Below are 18,413 nucleotides of genomic sequence, written 5' to 3' on the forward strand. Positions count from 1 at the left end.
AGCAGGTCTAGACCATACTCTATGATGCTATTTACAGAAGCCCAACAGTTCCCACCAAGAGCAAGCACTAGGCAACAGAGGCAAGGAAAAACTTCCTTTAAGAGGCAGAAACCTCGAGCAGAACCATGGCTCAGGGTGGGCGGCCATCTGCCTCGACCGGTTGGGGTTGGTATTATTGTCTTTTGGGTATTATTGTCTTTACACTTGTTAAAGCAGTTTGTCACTTGTTTTTGAAAAGTGCTCTACAAATAAAGATTATTATTATTATTATATAAGACACTTAAAGCATATTACAATGTTAGTTTAAACTTTTATCATCACTAGTTAAAAGGCATTTTTGACAGGCTGAGGCATGCTGCTGCCGGCTAGGACTAGGTAGGCCAGGCATCAAAAATCAAGGCTTCACCACAGAACATCTTGGCCAATCCCAAACGAAGAAACGAGACAGCCTCCTAATGCTCTAAAGAGCAAAACGCACAACTGCTTTTATACAGAGATCCCGCACTAATTGTGGAAAGAATATCCGCCAATATGCTGCATTTGCTCATTCATACTGAAAAAAAGTTCCCACAATCCCACAACCATGTTATTTCAAGCAGCGATCCGGCTTCCCGTGTTGTGCCAAGGTAGTTATCCCTGACAGAAAGTGTGCAATCAGCGGTGAAGGCTGACCTTCGACTTCATAAAAGTGAATGAAAAATATACAATGTGGATTGTTTGATCTATCGTTTTAGTATTGTTTTATTAACGAGGTTTGTGTAGAGCAAGCTAGCAGTTATAAACGTTTTTATAGGCTTACGTTATGTGTTATGTGTGTAATCTGTTTAACACTTTGCTCGCCTCAACGTTACATCTCCTTGACTCGAAATGTACATTAAACTGAATGCAGCATTGTAGACAATATTTTCTCCTTGTAATCCATATTTCCGTTGCATGGCCTTTGGATATTGCTGGAAATTGTCCCCCTCCTTAAAGGGTAAATTATTATCATAACAATTTAATAATGCATTGCATTTAAACAGAACTTTTCATACACAAAAGCCATAACAGTAGCCTGCTGGTCCTACCAGGCTGGACATGCTTTGCCAAAATATGTTCCCCCTCCATAATGCACAGATGATGGCCTACCATCAAGTATTTAATTTTGTGTATACTTCACATCATGACTAATTCTAGTTCTGTATTTGCAATGCATTATTAAACTGTTATGATAATGACCGCATGTCTGCTGTGGATTTTCCCCTCCCTCTTACTACCAACGTTACCAACGCGCCCCAGCAGACTGTCTCATGTGTCCCTTTCTTTTAATTGAGAAGCCTATCACATGGGCTCCGGCTGAAATGCAGGGCTCTAGGAAGAATGAACCACCAGCAATCACCATGGCTGAGACTCACAGGGAAACAAACCCACTCCTGAAAATCATTTGAAAGATGATGTACTGATGGATTTACACAGCTTACAACACCAACGTCTAGTGTTTCCTGGCCTCAGTGATACAACTTCTCACCCTATTGCAGTGCACAGGTGTAGTCCAGTGTGTAGGCCTACTCTCTCTCCTATCTATCCAGTAACAGTATAAATAACAGAGCACAAAAGGAAAAATCAGATGGAACGCATTTCATCAGATTTATTTATTGCAATAAAAGATGTACAAAGTATTGGTAATCATACATGTTAAAATGTTAGAAAACGCATATCTGTGACTGTTAACAGTACAGTGTATCAAAACATTACTTCAACCAGCTGGGTCGATTCCATCCATGTTTGTCTGAAAACAGGAGACAATGGGTTTGATCTGCTTTTGTCGTGGTGTCTTTTCATCAAAAGGTATTAAACAGAATTACAGACTCAAAGGAGAAAAAGAAAATTAGCTAAAATCAAAAGGCAACAAAATAAAAAAAACATGCTATTTAACAACCTAAAGCAAAATATTAAAGACAAAACACTAACACCCCCCCCCCCCCAAAAATGGAAATTTCAGAAAAATTCTAAAACTAAAATAAATATCTTTCTCCACATTGAAATGCAACATAATCGTTCCCCTCCGTTAATTAATTTCATTAGACTATGACGTTTCTTTCCAGGTTAGTTTATGCTTGCAGTGTGGACAAGAGGTCGACCATGATGAGATATAAAGACCAGTTTATGATTTCTTTACACTGTCATCCATCATGATGGCTTGAGACGTAACAGATAGGGGCAGGAAAAGAGGGGCTTTGGCAAGAATTTTTAAAAAATACATTAAAGGATTAGGAGATGTAAAATGATAACAGTTACTGACATGAGTACGGGTAACATTTGGTTTCTTCAGTAGAACATAGTATTGTTTAACAGGCTTTAGAAACTATCTATCTATCTATCTATCTATCAGGATATAAATGAAGAAAACAACACACACACACACAAACACTATTATTTGGTTGTAAAATGTTGACAGGAGGTCTTTTTGTTACATTTCATGTGACACATCAAAGACACAGATCCCCTCCAGGTCAGATTGATACATTTATATGTGTATATATAGGCATACATATATAGTTTTTTTAATATACAAATATAGAGTAACCCGTGTTCTTATTGGAAATGGTTATGCTCTGTAACAGTAAGAGTGTGTGTGCTTCACAGCAGAACAATCAACGCAGTTCAGAGATTTTGTTATAGTGAACAATAGTGCTCCCAAATATCAGAATCTCCTTCAAGCTCACCAATATTTTTAAACCTGTGCTGTCCCAAATGCATACTACAAACACTTTTGACAAAAAGTACAGTATGTGCTATATACAAACTGTAATAGTATATTGTTTCAGCAGTTACTACAAAACAAATCAATGTGCTTTACCAATTTGTACTAACAGGAAATGATGCAATACTTGCACTGACAGGCATCAATCTAACAGAGGTGCAGTGATGCACTTTCATAAAGTGGGGTGACCTGCAAGAAACTATTTTTTTAAATGGCTGATAAAATAGATATATCCATAGCCTTGGTCACTCAGTTTGGTCATGTTTACACAGTACACACATTTAAGGGTCCTCTTGGTTACTCAAAACTGATTTCAAAGCTAAATTCAGTCTATTGGATCAAGCAGGGTCTTTGACTATTTGTCAAGATGTCTAACAACTAAATGGATCTGAGGGGACGCAGTCAGCTCAGAATTTGTTTGTGTCAACCACATTTTTGATTGGCTTTAAATATCTTCCGGTCTAGTTTGGACAGGGACTCTTATTTTGAAAATATATGTTTGGGAAGGTTTTCCACAGGTCAGACCAGACCAAAAGACCTCTACTAACACTAACAGTGCGCTGGGAAGATGTTTTGGCATTTTGGGGGCTCTATTGTGTGCTATAACTTACCAGGAATTGCCTTTGACTGTGCCTTCAAAGTTTTAAAAAGGGTTTACAGTTCCTTAACCAGTACATGCTTTTCACATACTTGGAAAGTTCATACAGTATGTACTACACTGATGAGCATTCGTGTGAATATAGTTCATGTGTATGTACCGAATGCATTTATACACTCATAACCACCTCTCCCCGCATCACACAAATACATATATGTATATCAAAGTCTTGGCCTCCACATTCTACAGGTGAAGCACAGAGTGATGGGTGATGGGATGCAGCTGCATGAATGCTACCAGCATCATGAAGATGACACACAGTCCACTGCAATATGCTAATTGTAATATGTACAGGAAAAGTTCACAGACAGGAGAAGTGTGAAAAAAGGAAGTGTAATGGCAAGTTTCTAAATGTAACTTTGCATTCAGTCTGAACACACCTTTAGAATAAATGTAACTTCAGAACTCCAGAAAGGTAGCAGCTGTGATTAAGAAACCAGCTTTCATTTAGGACTGTTGATCAGAGCGGTTTCATTATCTGAAAATAATCTACACCCTCTGGCCAAGTCAACATTTTCTATGACATTTGACCGATTGAACATCAGTATTTAAAACTTCTTTTCTTGGAGCCATGGTACCCTTAAAAAGACTATAAGCCAGTGTTCTTAAAGGAAAGAATTAGTGTTAAGGAAAGAGAAGTGCCCCTTAAATGAACTGAGGCGAGCAGATCTGTTCACATGAAGAAGCGATGGACTTTTATTACAAGTACGCAACACAAGCTCATATGCATAGAGGTATATCTTCACTCAGCCATGATACAATCTAATGTCACATTCCTCCTGCCAGCAAGTCTTCCAGTGTGAAGCTTGCATGTCATTCATTCCCTCTGACCGTTTTGTGGGAATGGGAGACCAGCAGTTCATCATAAACCCAGACAAACAAGCAGCTAGACATGCGTGCATAAGCATAAAACACTGTGTACTGTGGCGCAAAGTGGAATATGTTGTATCTATTGAATGACCACTTCACCAGTAATACACGGGCCTACAGCAAGCAATGTAACAGACAAACACAGGTAACTACGGGAAGCAAATTAAGATGCATGTACAGTACAGAAGACAACTGTGCTGAAACACAATCCCTATCTATATGCTATCTGCATTTACCCATAAACCGTCCAGCCAGTATGGCTTATAAGAGAAATGGAACTCGTGACAATCATTAGTTCTAGCATTAAGGCAAGGTTTTATCTAGATTGTTGGGTAGAGCAGTTTTTTTTACAGGCGAAGAACCGTACATGTGGACAGAGAAACACAAAACTTTTGTCGATCAGCAGCTACATGAGGGAGACTTTTCATGGAAAAACTAGGTTCACATCTTTTCTAACAAACAAGATCTTAAATTTAAGACCCATAGTAACATTTTTAGGAACTGAGCCTAAAAGATAAATTGTGTCTTGTGTCGAATAGCTGAGGCTATCGTAAATATTCAACAGCTTTAATAAGGAAGACTCAAAAGTGAATAAAAACTCAAAACAAACAGTTGATTTGAGTGAGAGAGAGAATGAGAGAGTGAGAGAGTGAGAGAGAGAGAGAGTGAGAGAGAGAGAGAGTGAGAGAGAGAGAGAGAGCTCAAGTGGACACACTTCATTAGATTAATGCAATCCACTCGCATAAATACAATGCTCCAACTAAGAAGGAATCATATTTAAAACCTAGTAAAACTAACTATTAGCCACCAATATAATAGGTAATATTGTCAATCTGGATAGAGATTATAGTTTTTCATCTGATTTAACTGGAAGGCACATCCATAAGGCTTCAGAAGGTGTTGCAAAGCGTTCTGCATGGTTCTCTCCCAATATTTAAGGAAAACAACAGGGTGATTATTGCTGCATCACAAACACAACTGCTCCAATTCACTTCACAACTTTGACATCAAGATATTCCATATCATGAGAACAACGTGAACATTGTGCACAACTGCTTTGGAGCCTGAGAGAAATCAACTTTGACATAAATGAACTCATCATGAGGAATTTAGAGGAAACTAGAGCTACAAGAGAAAAAGCTAGACATCTTGGACTAAATAGAAATAACGGAGCAGAGTGGACAACCTTACAACCACCTCCACCTTGACGTTCCTCCATCACTTTGAGGATTTTACACATCTCAACCAATATCACTTGCTTTATCTTTATTCACATCACTAGCATTGTTTCTATCAGTGGCTGAATTTCAGACCGGCTTCCCGTGTATGTGGTGCACCTGTAGGTTTGGACTAGAACTGGTTTGTGTAAGTGCGCCTGCTCTCAGAGGCAGAAGTGGATGTGAGACTTAAAAACTCCATGTGTGTATTTAAGAGTAGAAGGTGAGGACACTCTGGTGGTTGCCGCGCACCAGAAGGATGGGCGGCAGGTCCTTGGACAATGCCTCCAGCCAGGCCATGTACAGAGCACTGGACACCGCGCCCTTCCTGGCCAGCGGCAGACTCCTGTACAGAGGAAGAGGAGGCGAGAAAGAGAGAGCACAATCATTAACAGGTTGCTTTGGTTTGAATTCTGCTTTTGATAAATCTGTTTCTATAAAAGCCTTTGTGTTCAGTTAACAAAAGTTATAAAATCAAAATGGAATAAAAGAACACACCAAAACAACATGCAGTCACCTATTGGCTTATCACTCAGAGGTCACTTTTCCTGTGTAAAACTGAGCAACTGTAATGATGTGTCCAAATGCACAGTGTGTGAGCCAATCGGGCTGCAGCTTGTTTGTAAAACACATAACAGTGTGCTAACTTTGTAACGTTATCATGACAACAAATCTGAAGTCACCTGTTAGTTTGTCAATGACTGAGCTGCATTCTCTCCTTTAATGACCTTAGCTGTTAAAAACACCACCTCAAACACTCAGTGGGCACAATAAAAAAAAAAACAAAAAAAAGACTTGTGATGATGGGTTTTAATTATTTAAAGTTCAAATGAAATGTCAGCAGAGCACAACTGCTGTCACTGAAACTATTACACAAAAAGACCACCTGTGTTATTCAGCACACACACACACACACACACACACACACACAGCTTACATGACGATGAGGTTGGCTGTGCTCGAGTGCTCCTTCAGCAACTCGTTGAGTCTGATCTGACGATTAGTCTGGAGACCAAAACAAACACAAATCCACGTTCAAAGATTCAGGTATCGACTTGACAATGTTGTTCAACGAGAATTTAAACTTCTAAAATTAAAATTAAAATCCACACAGCCATAGAATAGAGATGAACTACAGTGAGCAGCAGCATGCAGACCTTGGCGCGGTACAGCTCCAGCTCATTGTCTGTGATCCTCCAGGGCTCGCTGTTCTTCAGCCTCTCCGCAGCCTCCTGCTCCATGTCGTCTTCCTTCAGCCGATACGGCTCGATCAGCTCCTCAAAAGCAGACACGCTGCGCAAGAAACTTCATGCTTAATCCCCTATACAAGTCAGTCATCAACATCATAAAGCCACCAATAATACTCAGACTTAGACTTTTGTGTTATGTGGTGTTTTTCTCTCGTCAATGATATGGTCAAATCAAGCAGAGCTTCAAAGCATAACTCCAAATTATTACAACTTGAGTCTTATTATTGTAGTTTGGTCCTTCAGTCTATATTATGAAGAAGATATTGCGACAAATACACTGGTCAGGTGTAGCAGTCAGCGGATCAGACTGCTTTGAAACAACTCAACAGATTATAAGTGAAAAGCCTTTCCAACCTGTCTGATAATCTATATCCGACTTCTCTTTAGTGTCCTCAGATCTCAAATATTAACTTGGTGAGTAGAGTGTTATTACTGATTTAATTACCTTTTAAGTCACAGAAAAAAAGACAAAACACACTTATGGATCCATATTACCAAAGGTTATGTAGAAACATGTAGAATACCAGTGTGTATGTCATAAGTCACTTCTAAAGTCAGAGAAATATCTGGATTTTTTTCATCATTATCTGTTGAAGGCAAACTGAAATGTTATCCAAGCCCATCAGCCTTATTCTGCTTGCACACTGCCCCAACAAACGCCGACCGACTCCAACCAGCACCAACGGTGTTCGTCTGTCAGTCAGATGAAGTCTTAAGAATTTGACATGTCCAGTAGGGTTGGATGCAGTTGTAGAAAGTCAGACTAATGTGCGCCGTTTTCCAACAAACCGCAACACTCTGACAGTGTTCCCTTGACAACTAAGCCTATATTAGCATGCAGAACATCAGCACACACAACTTTCTTTGATGTCAATGTAGGTTAGCAAGGTGTCCATTACTCGCTCCTCTGTCTCTCATTGACAACAGACCCGTCTGTGAACAGCCTCTCCTTTCGTGCACAATCTGAATCAGAACATACGCTGGAGGGAGTGGCAGGTGTCGGGTTGAAAAGTGATCAGCCGTAAACGGATTGTCTTCCGCGGGAGGGTGCGCAGCATGCTAAAGCTCTAACGCCCAGTATCTATACATCTACAGCTGCTTTGATCTCAAACAGTCATAACATGCAATAAAGATCATTTTATGTCCGTGGTAACAAAGGTATGCATTTGTGAAACGTTTTTTAAAACGGAATAATCACAGTTGAAGTGTTTGCAGTTTATCAGGCCTGACAAAACATTATTATTAGTTTGTTGCCGATGAAATTTGTGTTTGGTAGATGTATGTTTAATATACATTTATAAAATAGACTGTAGTCTTTAATTAAAATGATTCATGGCTGTGAATGAATAAAATAAAGAAAGTGTCTCTCTTGCAATTATCCTTATGACATTAATTTCAGCAGTTACAACACATTTAAATGACCAACACAGCCCATAAAGCCAATTCAGTTTTACTGATTCCACCTCACTACTTGTGACTAAAAGGTTCTCAAAATGAATCGATGTTAGTCATGAGTGTTATATTTGTGTTATGTCTGATTATAGCTCACCCAGTCCTTTCAACCTGTTGAAATACTGTACCTTTAAAAAGGGCCAATACACCCAGTAACAAGTAGTTTTCCACTTGCCAAAAAGTGATTGCAGTCTCGACCTTGTAAGTTAAATTCAATAGAAAAAAATAGGCAACAAAAGTCTGTCTGGTCAGTTGCTTGCTGTCTGGCAGTGTGGAACTGACACCTTTACAATGTTGGTGTTAGTTGGGCACTTCCTGAGCAGTGTAGTGTCAGGCTCTGCAACCAGTGACCTAATGTCAGCGCTTTCACAAACAGACCACATGAGGGCAGCAGTGATTCACTCTTCACTGGCTCTGGTTTCTGTCAAGTTTCAAGAGGTGAGTACTATGGTAAGGCAAACCTTTTGGGTCTTGTTTTTGTAGTTTTATCAATCATTCCAATTGCTTACAATAACATTTTACCTACACACTTCATTGGGGCAACCTGGAGGCATTGTGAGTGCACAGCTTTACAACAGAGTGCATGGGACAACGGCCAGGAAGGTTTAAAACAAATCCAAAGTGAATAACAACTTCTCCTGTAGACATCCGTTACATCCTGCAGGGCTACTTCCAGTTTCAACTTTGACCTACCATGCTTAATGTAGATGTGCATGCACTCAATGTGATAGAAGATGATAATGAACAATTGTGTTGGACATGTACCCTGCTTCTGCTGAATGACTTGAGCTATGCATGGTTGGGCTTAGCTAGTACCTGGATGGGACACCTCCTGGAAAAAACTAAGTTGCAGCTGGAAAAGGTGTTGGTGGGCCAGTAGGGAGGCAGACTTTTCTCTGGTCCTAATAATCAATCTGGGTGGGTGCTGGTGGTGGAGATCTCTTTATTTGACCGGCTTTTAGAATTGATCATAAAGCTGGGGTAGGTAGTTTAGTTCAGAAACATGCTGCTACCTTTGTTGAAAGTATCTTTACATCCAGACAGCAATCAATAAATCAAATGCTCTGACACAAAAAATGAAAATTTGGTATCTGTGGCTGCAGGACTGTGACAAGCATGACTGATAACTGAAGTGACTGGCTAGCCTACCTGCCTGTCTGTCTACTTGTGTGCAGTCTGCCCGTGCACATGAACATGTGTTCTGGAAGAGTGGCTTTGGAGGGAGGCCTGAAAGAAAGGTCCCAATTTAATACTTTCTAAATCTAGCTGTCTCTTGCTAGTTTTGCCAACGTTGCCTACTCCAGCTTAAAGTGTGAGTAAAAGCCATTCCAACACGCAGGAATGATCAAAATGTGATAATGTGACTCAGCAGGTAGAAAAGCTTTGCGCTTTGAATTTCATTGAAGACGACTTACTGCTCCTTCTTGGGCTTGGTGTTTATGTCTCCCAGCACGGTGATGTCCGAGAAGTCTATTCTGAACTTGCTGAGCAGAGTGGCCATCCTGCACAGAAAAAGCAAAAACAAAGAGCTTTTGGATAAATACTGGCAATCAGCTGCAAGACATTTTCACCCACAGAGCTGCCTAAAGGCCAGGGAGAGCTCCTTTAAATAGCTCTGTTTGAACATGGGGCTGCTGTAGGGCACAGGCAGGTAGGACAGGCTTTACTGGGAGCACTGTGGCATTCTGTGTATGAGAGTAATTTCCTTTAGCTTCAGCTTCAAAGAAGTTGAGTGCTTGAAAGCATTATCTGTCACATAGAGACAGATTTACATGCTGTTTCTGTACTACCATCACGACCTGGTTTCAAATGTGAAAGCCAAAACAAACCCAAATGCTGCACTAATCATTATTTTGTATTAACAATGAGTCAAACAACTGTGTGTATTGTGAAAGGTGTCACACCCACCAGCTCCTCTTCTGCTTTCAAGTTTCTCCTAACACAAACACCACTGTAAATGAATGCTAATGCACACTTGATAAAGCGATAGTATGTCAAATGTGTGAGATTTTAAGCCTGTGTCTTTACAGAAACAAGTGTATCCACAGGCGTCAGTGCTGTAGGGGGGACTGCCATCTATCAAAGAAACATTCCCTATGACAACTATTTAAAGGCAGTTCTGCAGAGGTACAGTGTGTTTTGCGTGTAATTTGAGTGAAATGACCTTTTGAACTGAATGAATTCAAAGGAAGGCAGGTTACAGATAAAACATACAAGCAGGCACCAATACAATCAAAAAGCATGGCAGTAAAGACTATTTTATCTATTTTAACAAAGATAAACTGCAACTTGCTTGTACTTGCTTATTGGTGAAAAAAACAGTGTGAATCCATGCAATTGTGACAGGGAAACACGGAGGTGTTAGATATCTGTTGAAATGGCCAGTCTGTAGTTTTACAGTAAACAGATGCAAAGGAAATTTCAAAGTGCACATAGAGATGTGTGCTCACATATACAGATAAAAGATAGCCAGCTAATTTTATCCAACAAAAGGACGTAGGAGGCAGCTGTAGGGGACAAAGAGAGACAGGGGAAACGAGTGTGTGTGTGTGTGTGTGGGGGGGGGGGGGGGGGGGGGGGGGGGGGGGGGGGGGGGGGGGGGGGGGGGAGGCCAGCAGAGCAGCCTTTGTTCTGAAAACAGATTCTGTTGGTTTAGGTTAAGGTTTATGCAGATATAGATAATATTGGAAATATCACCTCCTTAAAAGAATATATCATCCTCTTTTGAAAAAGGCTGATTTGATCTCTTTCAACAATCTTCCAGTGTTTATGTAAAGCTAAGCTAACAGCATCCTGACTCCGGTCTGCACCTAGCACAGACATGAGCGTAATATCTATATTCTCATCTCACTCCAGGGAAGAAAACAACTTCGAAAAATGTAACTTTTCTCTCAATGTTAATACGCAGCTAACACCGAAAACTTCTGTCTGAAACGCTCTACGTGTCTTCATGTCAGCAAAGTTCAATGATTAACAGAGTGTAATGAGATTTGATGAGAAAGTTTCTCCCCACAATAACAAGGACATTTCCACTTCTGGCCACACACTAATGGCTCTGATGAAGACATAGCCCAGGAGGAATACAGCCACAGGATGTGTTGCTGTGCCCAACACTTCAGCTCCAGCATTTTGTCTATTTTTCAGCCTCCATACTGGTGGTTTTTCTGTTTTTGCTTATTAACCACAAAGTATAATTGCCATTACAGATGACCACAGTTAGCTCTATTATTTCAGCTGCATTTCTTCTAGGCAGACAACAGCCTCATTTCAACACACCATCAAAATCAGTTTGTGGAGACTGGAAACTTGATGTCAGCTAAACACCCACAGTAAACATTTAGTTGGCTTTACTTCCTGTGGAAGTGAAGTAATCACTCAGCCAGCCCCTGAGTGTTGAAAGCAGACCTGCGCTCAGCTTCAGAACCACATGACAATGACATCCATTCAATACAGGAATGAAGGCAGCTAAACATTCACTCTGGTGGATTAGCTCTCTGCAGCTTTTAAGTCTCAACCAAGTCAAGTTTAATTATATAGTGATGATGGAAAAAATTGTCAACATTTCTTCAGCACAAGGTCTACTTACTGAAAATTTTGTGTAGCTTTCAGCTACATCTCATGATCTACATCAGCAGATATATTATTGGTTTAATTATAAACCTCAGGAGTCAGACATATTTTTGCAAACTGAAGTTAACCATATTGGCTGCTACAAAGCCATCAGAATGATCCTTTAGTTACTTCTTCAGCCCTTGGTGGCACTAAGTCAGCTTTTACATCAGACTCAGAGGCTGTAAGTTTCAATCTGATGCCTACAGAATATGACGTTATAACTCAAAGTCAATTAAGTCAAAGCATGTCATTTACATTCATTTACAAATTAAAAACAGCCACACTGACCATTTATTATGCAGAGATAAATCCTTAACTGTCACATTGGAATGGCCAATTTCAAGTGTGAAAACTTTACAAATGGCAAGTAAAAATGTATTTTAGACATGTATGTGTTTATGTCACGGCTAACATGTCAAGAAAGACTTGAACAGAACATACAAATGGTGTCAGTGAGCCGTGTTGTCAGCAGCAGCTGAGCAGAGGAGTGTGGCGCTGAAAGGAAAGCAGATGGCTGCTCTGTGCTCACTGCTAACAAGTTGCACGCCTGCTTTGTATGACAGGGCTCCACCTCCATTTAAAGACATCGTCAGCAGAATCAGAGCGAGTAATAGTAGTGATCTATAAACAAAATGCAAATTTAAGCTGCAAGAGAATCGAGCATGTACAGGAAAGTTACAACAACTTCCTGTTTCATGGCGAATCATTGACTTTAAACAACACACCACGGACACACACTTTGATCTTAATTAACAAAAATTATTATACCTTTTTACAAGTTTTACAACAATCCAATGGCTTTGGCAAAAGCAGGTCATAAATTCTCAGTAAAAGAGTTGATGCAGCAGGTGTGCTACACCTGGGAAAAGTGAACAGTCGTGTCTAATTGAATGTTCTGTGACCTCATGTTATCTACTTGTGTCCAGACGCAGGATGGGAGGAACATGCAGTACTTACGCTCGGCGGTCATGATCAATCCTGTTGATCTTTCCTCCAATGAAAACACGGATCTTGCAGTCCTTCCACCTCTTCTTGTTGGTCAGTAGGTAGGGGATCAGCAGGGTCAGACCTGAACAGGAGACATCAAACTTCTATGATGGAAATATTCAACTGCTATGTCTCAGTCAAAACATCAGAGCTTCAGAATCTCAGCAGGCAAGAGCACGTTTTATTCTATTTTTCCAAATACAGCCAACTTGCTGGGTAGATGACAGAAGTAGCCCCTCTGAGCAGGCCATCTGAACAACTAGTAGGAGTCACTGCTGCAGCAAGAAAAACATGATTCCTTAACGCCTTCCTGTTTAAAAACATTGTACTTCAGACACTTGAGAAAATGGTGTTGGAGTTAAGGGACTGTATGTCAAACATGACTTTCACTGCAGAATATTTAAATTGTCATCCAAATAATCAGCTTTAGTGCAGCAGTTCACAACTGAGATTGGGGTGCTCCACGACTGTCAGTAGTCAAGAGGCTGACATCATGATGATGAGCCAGATTTGAAGTGGCACATGTCACAGTGTCTTGAACACATGAGTCATGCCTCTGGCCTTGTTCACATATTTACACCCAAAATCATTCTGCCAATACAGAATGAGTCATATTAACATATTGGTTCTGTCAGCTCTATTGATCAGCACAGTGCCGGTAGAGTTGGTCCTCTAAACAGCTGTGGATTGCTTTGCCATTGAGATTTCTCTCTCATTTTGAGTATCGTTTCAGGGGTCCATACGTCGGATGTCCTGCTGACAGTGGTTTGCTAAAGTAAATTTCCTTTATATTACTCATATTGTTCTGTGCACATGTATGCCTGTGTCCATGTCTTTTTAATGTTTATGTGCAAATTGTTCAAATGCAAGGCCACTGTGCATTTATGCATTACCTAATGCATAGGGCTGAACGATTTGGGGGGAAAAAACCTATTTATGATTTTTCTGATATTGCGATTACAGTTCGGTTTGCGATTTAAAAAGCAGTTTAGCTAAATGTCAATATTCACTGAGTAATAGATAAAACAAAATAGCTGATCTCAGCCATACTAGTCAATGCTTGTGCTTACACCAGAAGAGCTGCACCGCGTCCTAGAAGCAGCTCTCTTCTCCGCAGAGTCAATATTTGACGGAAACTTTGTCAAGCAGCACAAGGCAGAACCGGGCATGAAATCAGACCCAGAATGGCATAGAGAATCTGGTCCATTTTCAAAATAAATCAACCTGTGCAGACTCCCGATCGTACATCAACAATAAAGTATAAAGTAATAAACAGTTAAATTCAATTTTATTTATATAGTGCCAAATCACAACAACAGTTATCTCACAGCGCTTTTCATAAAAGAGCAGGTCTAGACCGTACTCTATGATGTTATTTACAGAAGCCCAACAGTTCCCACCAAGAGCAGCACTAGGCGACAGAGGCAAGGAAAAACTTCCTTTAAGAGGCAGAAACCTCGAGCAGAACCATGGCTCAGGGTGGGCGGCCATCTGCCTCGACCGGACAAAACAGACAAAAATAAATAAATTAACCACGTAGCCTATTTAACAATGGTAGAAGCACAAAAATCAAGGACAACTGAACAAATCAACAAAATAGGCTTAGTCAGCTAAACATGGCAGGCAAAACATTCTTATTCTGAAATGCTCCATGTGGGATATGTAGCCACGCAGAGAGCGGAACAAAACCGGTTCATAGAGAGCCGTTATCTGTAGTTGAAGCACACAAAATGACAAATTAACAACACATCAACAATGTGGAGCAGGCTAAACGCTCCGCTGCTGAAACACTTCAGTATGAGTTGACGCCAGACAAAACTGCAGCACAGCTGCCACCTGTGCCTGATGCCATTATCCCATGTTTTGCTCTAGTTTCGTTTGTTGTTGTGAAGTGTACATGCACTGTGCCCGCTCTGATTGGCGAGTATAGCCGTAACAGGTTGCGCATGGCGCTTGTGATTGCCAAGCAAGTCTGTCACACAAGGATGACAACAGAATGAATTTGGAACTGCATGACTGTTTAAAACAGGTAACCTGCGCTATATCATTAACCTACATTTTTAATTGCAGTGTTCACAATTAGCTAAGCATGTTTTTTTTAAATTGCAAATTTGATTTGAAAACGATTAATTGCTAAGCTCTAAATAATAATAAATTTTTTCTGTAATGGACTTTACATTTGAAACAAATCTCAAAGTGCTACAAGGTTAAATCGCTTCATTATCATTGAAGTTGAAGTTTTAGAACAGTACCTTCAGACAATGTTTTCAAAACAAATTTCAGTTTGTATTGGTATTTATTTTATGGATACAGACAGTCATAAAGAAAGCAAATGTTTTTTTTCATTTATGCCTTCATACTATTCAAGGGCATCAAACTGGCGGTTCTGACTAAAATAAAAACGCATTACCTACCAATAATTTGGCATGCAGTGATGCCTGCCTGCCCGCCTTGCAAATTTTTCTAAAAACATACAATCTGTAGTGCACTGCCGCTCACACCTATTTGGACTATGTTTGATCCGCAGGACATCTCTTTCTCCCAGACTCACCTCCATCATCAAACAGCCACCAGACATCCACTGTGCCCTTCCCTTGTTTCTTCTGGAACTGCTGGCTGGCCTCTAGCAGCCTCTGGTCAGACACATTCAGTGGTACAGTCGGGCTCTTCTTGTCTGCAAGGACACACACACACACACACACGTATATATTAGCAGCCTGATTGTGGAACTCAGGTTGGACAGTAACCAAACATTCCAAGTAGAGAGTCCCTGTGTGTCAGTTATGGACAGACCTAGGTGGTGTTGGACTCTGTGGGCTGGGAACTGTTCAGTGTCTGTAGGATAACGCTGCCTTCAGATTGCTAAGGTTTTAGGACCGATTTCCTACCTTCCAGCCAGCCACAGGTATTATAGTATGATTTTTTTTTGCAGTAATGTATCTGCAGTGGAGGTCTTCATGGGTCCACCACAACCCTAGTACCCGAAACCCTACCCGGGTCTTTTTAACATTATGTGTAATACCTGAGTGTATCTGAGAAGACTTGGCCGCGATCAGACAGCGTGTATCATGATTGAAGTACAGTATGTGTCGAATACAACAGCATCTGCAAGCAAAGTGCATCTGGTCTAAGTCTCCCGGCTGCATTTGGGTCCAGCATTGCTTGGTCCTACATGGGTATGGGTTCCAACTTTCAAATAATAAATGGGTCACATTCAGATCTGGGTAGTACATTTCCAGGCCTTTTTAGACACATGAAGACCTCTAATCTGCAGAAATGTCAAGAGTCTGCAACAAGTTTTTAGATCTGAAGTGAATTTTTATTTGTCTTTATGTGTGGAAAAAAAGGCAGTGTACGGGCTCAGAATTGCTGTGACATTACTTTCAAAAGTTTAACCTTAGCTAACATTAGCCACCACAAGCTACTAGTCATCCTAGACCAAGTAAGGCTGTAACAGTTAAATCCTGAAGTGTTTTTAATTGAGCACTTTTCTCTTTAAAAGTGACATAGTTTTTGATATATGTTAGGTTGTTATTATTGCGTTAACGCATTCATTAATTAACGCCGACAAATATTTTATTGCAAGTTAACACAGTTTTCTTTTTTGTTATTATTATTTTGAAAGTCTGTTGCTCACTGGCTCCGAATACACATTCAGTCAAATTATGGGTCACAGGAGGGCTGGGATGTTGATCAGCCTGCAAATCATCTACCCAAACAAGCAGCGGAGGATCAGGATGCTCTGTCATGCAAATTCCCTCCTGTTGATGTCCTATTTAGTAAACAGTAACAGATTCTGGAAACTCACAAACAGAGAGGATCATTCTCTCTTCCAATGATTTGTACTGTGTGTCACATACAAAAAGTTCAAGACAATTCAACTTTGGCAGCTGGCGTGAGGCGAGCACAACCGCGTCAGTTTCACGGGAACGCACCCGTTTGTCACTACACCTTGTGCTCGACCACTTCACCTCACTCTAACTGGGAAACTTGCAACTGATTGAACATCTGTTTCTGCTGCTCCCTGATAAAAGAAAAATGTTTCTGCTGATTTCTGTTCAGAAACCCCCCCAAGAAAACTGGACTCTGATGGTTCTAACAAGCTAGATAAAAGGTGGCAAATAGCTTTGGTTTAATATTTGATTACATTAATGTTTAAGTTGAGATTTACAAGAAATATTTTATTGCTGCTGTAAAAGGAATACTGCTGGTAAAAAGCACCTTATTTGTTTAAAGCGTTTGCAAACCACATGTTATTGCACTTTTGTGTACATTTAAATTAAAAGTGCACAATACACTACTTTAGAATTCATTATTCAATTTTGCGCATAACTATGTGATTAATTGTGATAAAAAAATCGTTTAATCATTGCCCAGCACTAATATATGTACTGTATTTCTAATGTCTGGATGTCTTAATGAACACAGGGGAAACACCACCAGCACTGAACAGCAAGGGAACAGAGAGAGATGCTGTGAGAGGTTCATTGTTAGCTGGGAACATGAAAACAGAAGAGTGGTTTTCATCCTGGAAAAGTGTCACCTGCAGAGAGATAAGCAGCAGCAGGCAAGAGAGAATGAAGATGCTTTGGAGGAAAGTGAACTTTAGCACACACACACACACACACACACACACACACACACACCCCCCCCATATTAATGACTTGGAGCTAAAGGCACTATCACAAACAGCTTCAGAGACTGGGCTTTAGATACAAGCTGGACTGTTAACGGGAGAGCAGGAGAAAGAGAGGAAACGACAAAATATTATTCCCCAAAGCCAAGTAGCTAGCAGGCTAGAAACAAAGGACAGACTGGCAGAGACAAAAGACCGAGACAGCGGGGTATGTTAATACAAGAGGAATTCACGATATACTGTGAAAAATGAGGTGATGAGGAGAGCATGAGGATAGGGAAAATCTGACTTCAGAGGAAAAGAGCACACAAAAGATAACAAGAGACGAAGAAAGATAAAATCAAAGCAGAAAAAGAGAGTTTTTAAGGGAACCCAATAAAGTGGATCTCCTGCCTTTTTTCAACAGGGGCTGAGTTGGAGCTTTGCCATCATCATCGTCATCTGGGAAATGCGAGACAAGAGGAGAGAAAAAAAAATAAAAAATCATACTTGATGTGAAATGTTGATTTAATGTACAATCAAGCTTTCTTGGTCATGAATCAAGATGTTTAGCACAACAATATACAGTGGGTACGGAAAGTATTCAGACCCCTTTAAATTTTTCACTCTTTGTTTCATTGCAGCCATTTTCCAAAAATCAAAAAAGTTCATTTTATTTCTCAGTAATGTACACTCAGCACCCCATCTTGACAGAAAAAAACAGAAATGTAGAAATTTTTGCAAATTTATTAAAAAAGGAAAACTGAAATATCACATGGTCATAAGTATTCAGACCCTTTGCTCAGTATTTAGTAGAAGCACCCTTTTGATCTAATACAGCCATGAGTCGTTTTGGGAAAGATGCAACAAGTTTTTCACATCTGGATTTGGGTATCCTGCCATTCCTCCTTGCAGATCCTCTCCAGTTCTGTCAGGTTGGATGGTAAACGTTGGTGGACAGCCATTTTCAGGTCTCTCCAGAGATGCTCAATTGGGTTTAAGTCAGGGC

At 40.3% G+C, this 18,413-nt stretch overlaps 1 protein-coding gene across 2 annotated transcripts in view; it reads right to left on the reverse strand.

The window, feature by feature from the left end:
• Positions 1-1,616: 1,616 nt before the first annotated feature.
• Positions 1,617-18,413, reverse strand: part of slc12a2 (solute carrier family 12 member 2) — an 89,241-nt gene continuing 72,444 nt past the window's right edge. Inside the window, exons 21-27 of one of the 2 annotated variants that reach the window (XM_046067685.1) lie at positions 17,819-17,866; positions 15,341-15,463; positions 12,760-12,871; positions 9,606-9,692; positions 6,646-6,781; positions 6,426-6,493; positions 1,617-5,834 (exon numbers count right to left, since the gene is read on the reverse strand). In XM_046067685.1, coding sequence (XP_045923641.1) covers positions 5,699-5,834; positions 6,426-6,493; positions 6,646-6,781; positions 9,606-9,692; positions 12,760-12,871; positions 15,341-15,463; positions 17,819-17,866 — 710 coding nt within the window. In that variant the 3' untranslated portion in view covers positions 1,617-5,698. The remainder of the gene's footprint in view (positions 5,835-6,425; positions 6,494-6,645; positions 6,782-9,605; positions 9,693-12,759; positions 12,872-15,340; positions 15,464-17,818; positions 17,867-18,413) is intronic. The other variant, XM_046067686.1, reaches the window with a different exon arrangement.

The sequence above is a fragment of the Micropterus dolomieu genome, linkage group LG13 (assembly GCF_021292245.1).
Source record: "Micropterus dolomieu isolate WLL.071019.BEF.003 ecotype Adirondacks linkage group LG13, ASM2129224v1, whole genome shotgun sequence".
NCBI classification, from domain to species: domain Eukaryota; kingdom Metazoa; phylum Chordata; class Actinopteri; order Centrarchiformes; family Centrarchidae; genus Micropterus; species Micropterus dolomieu.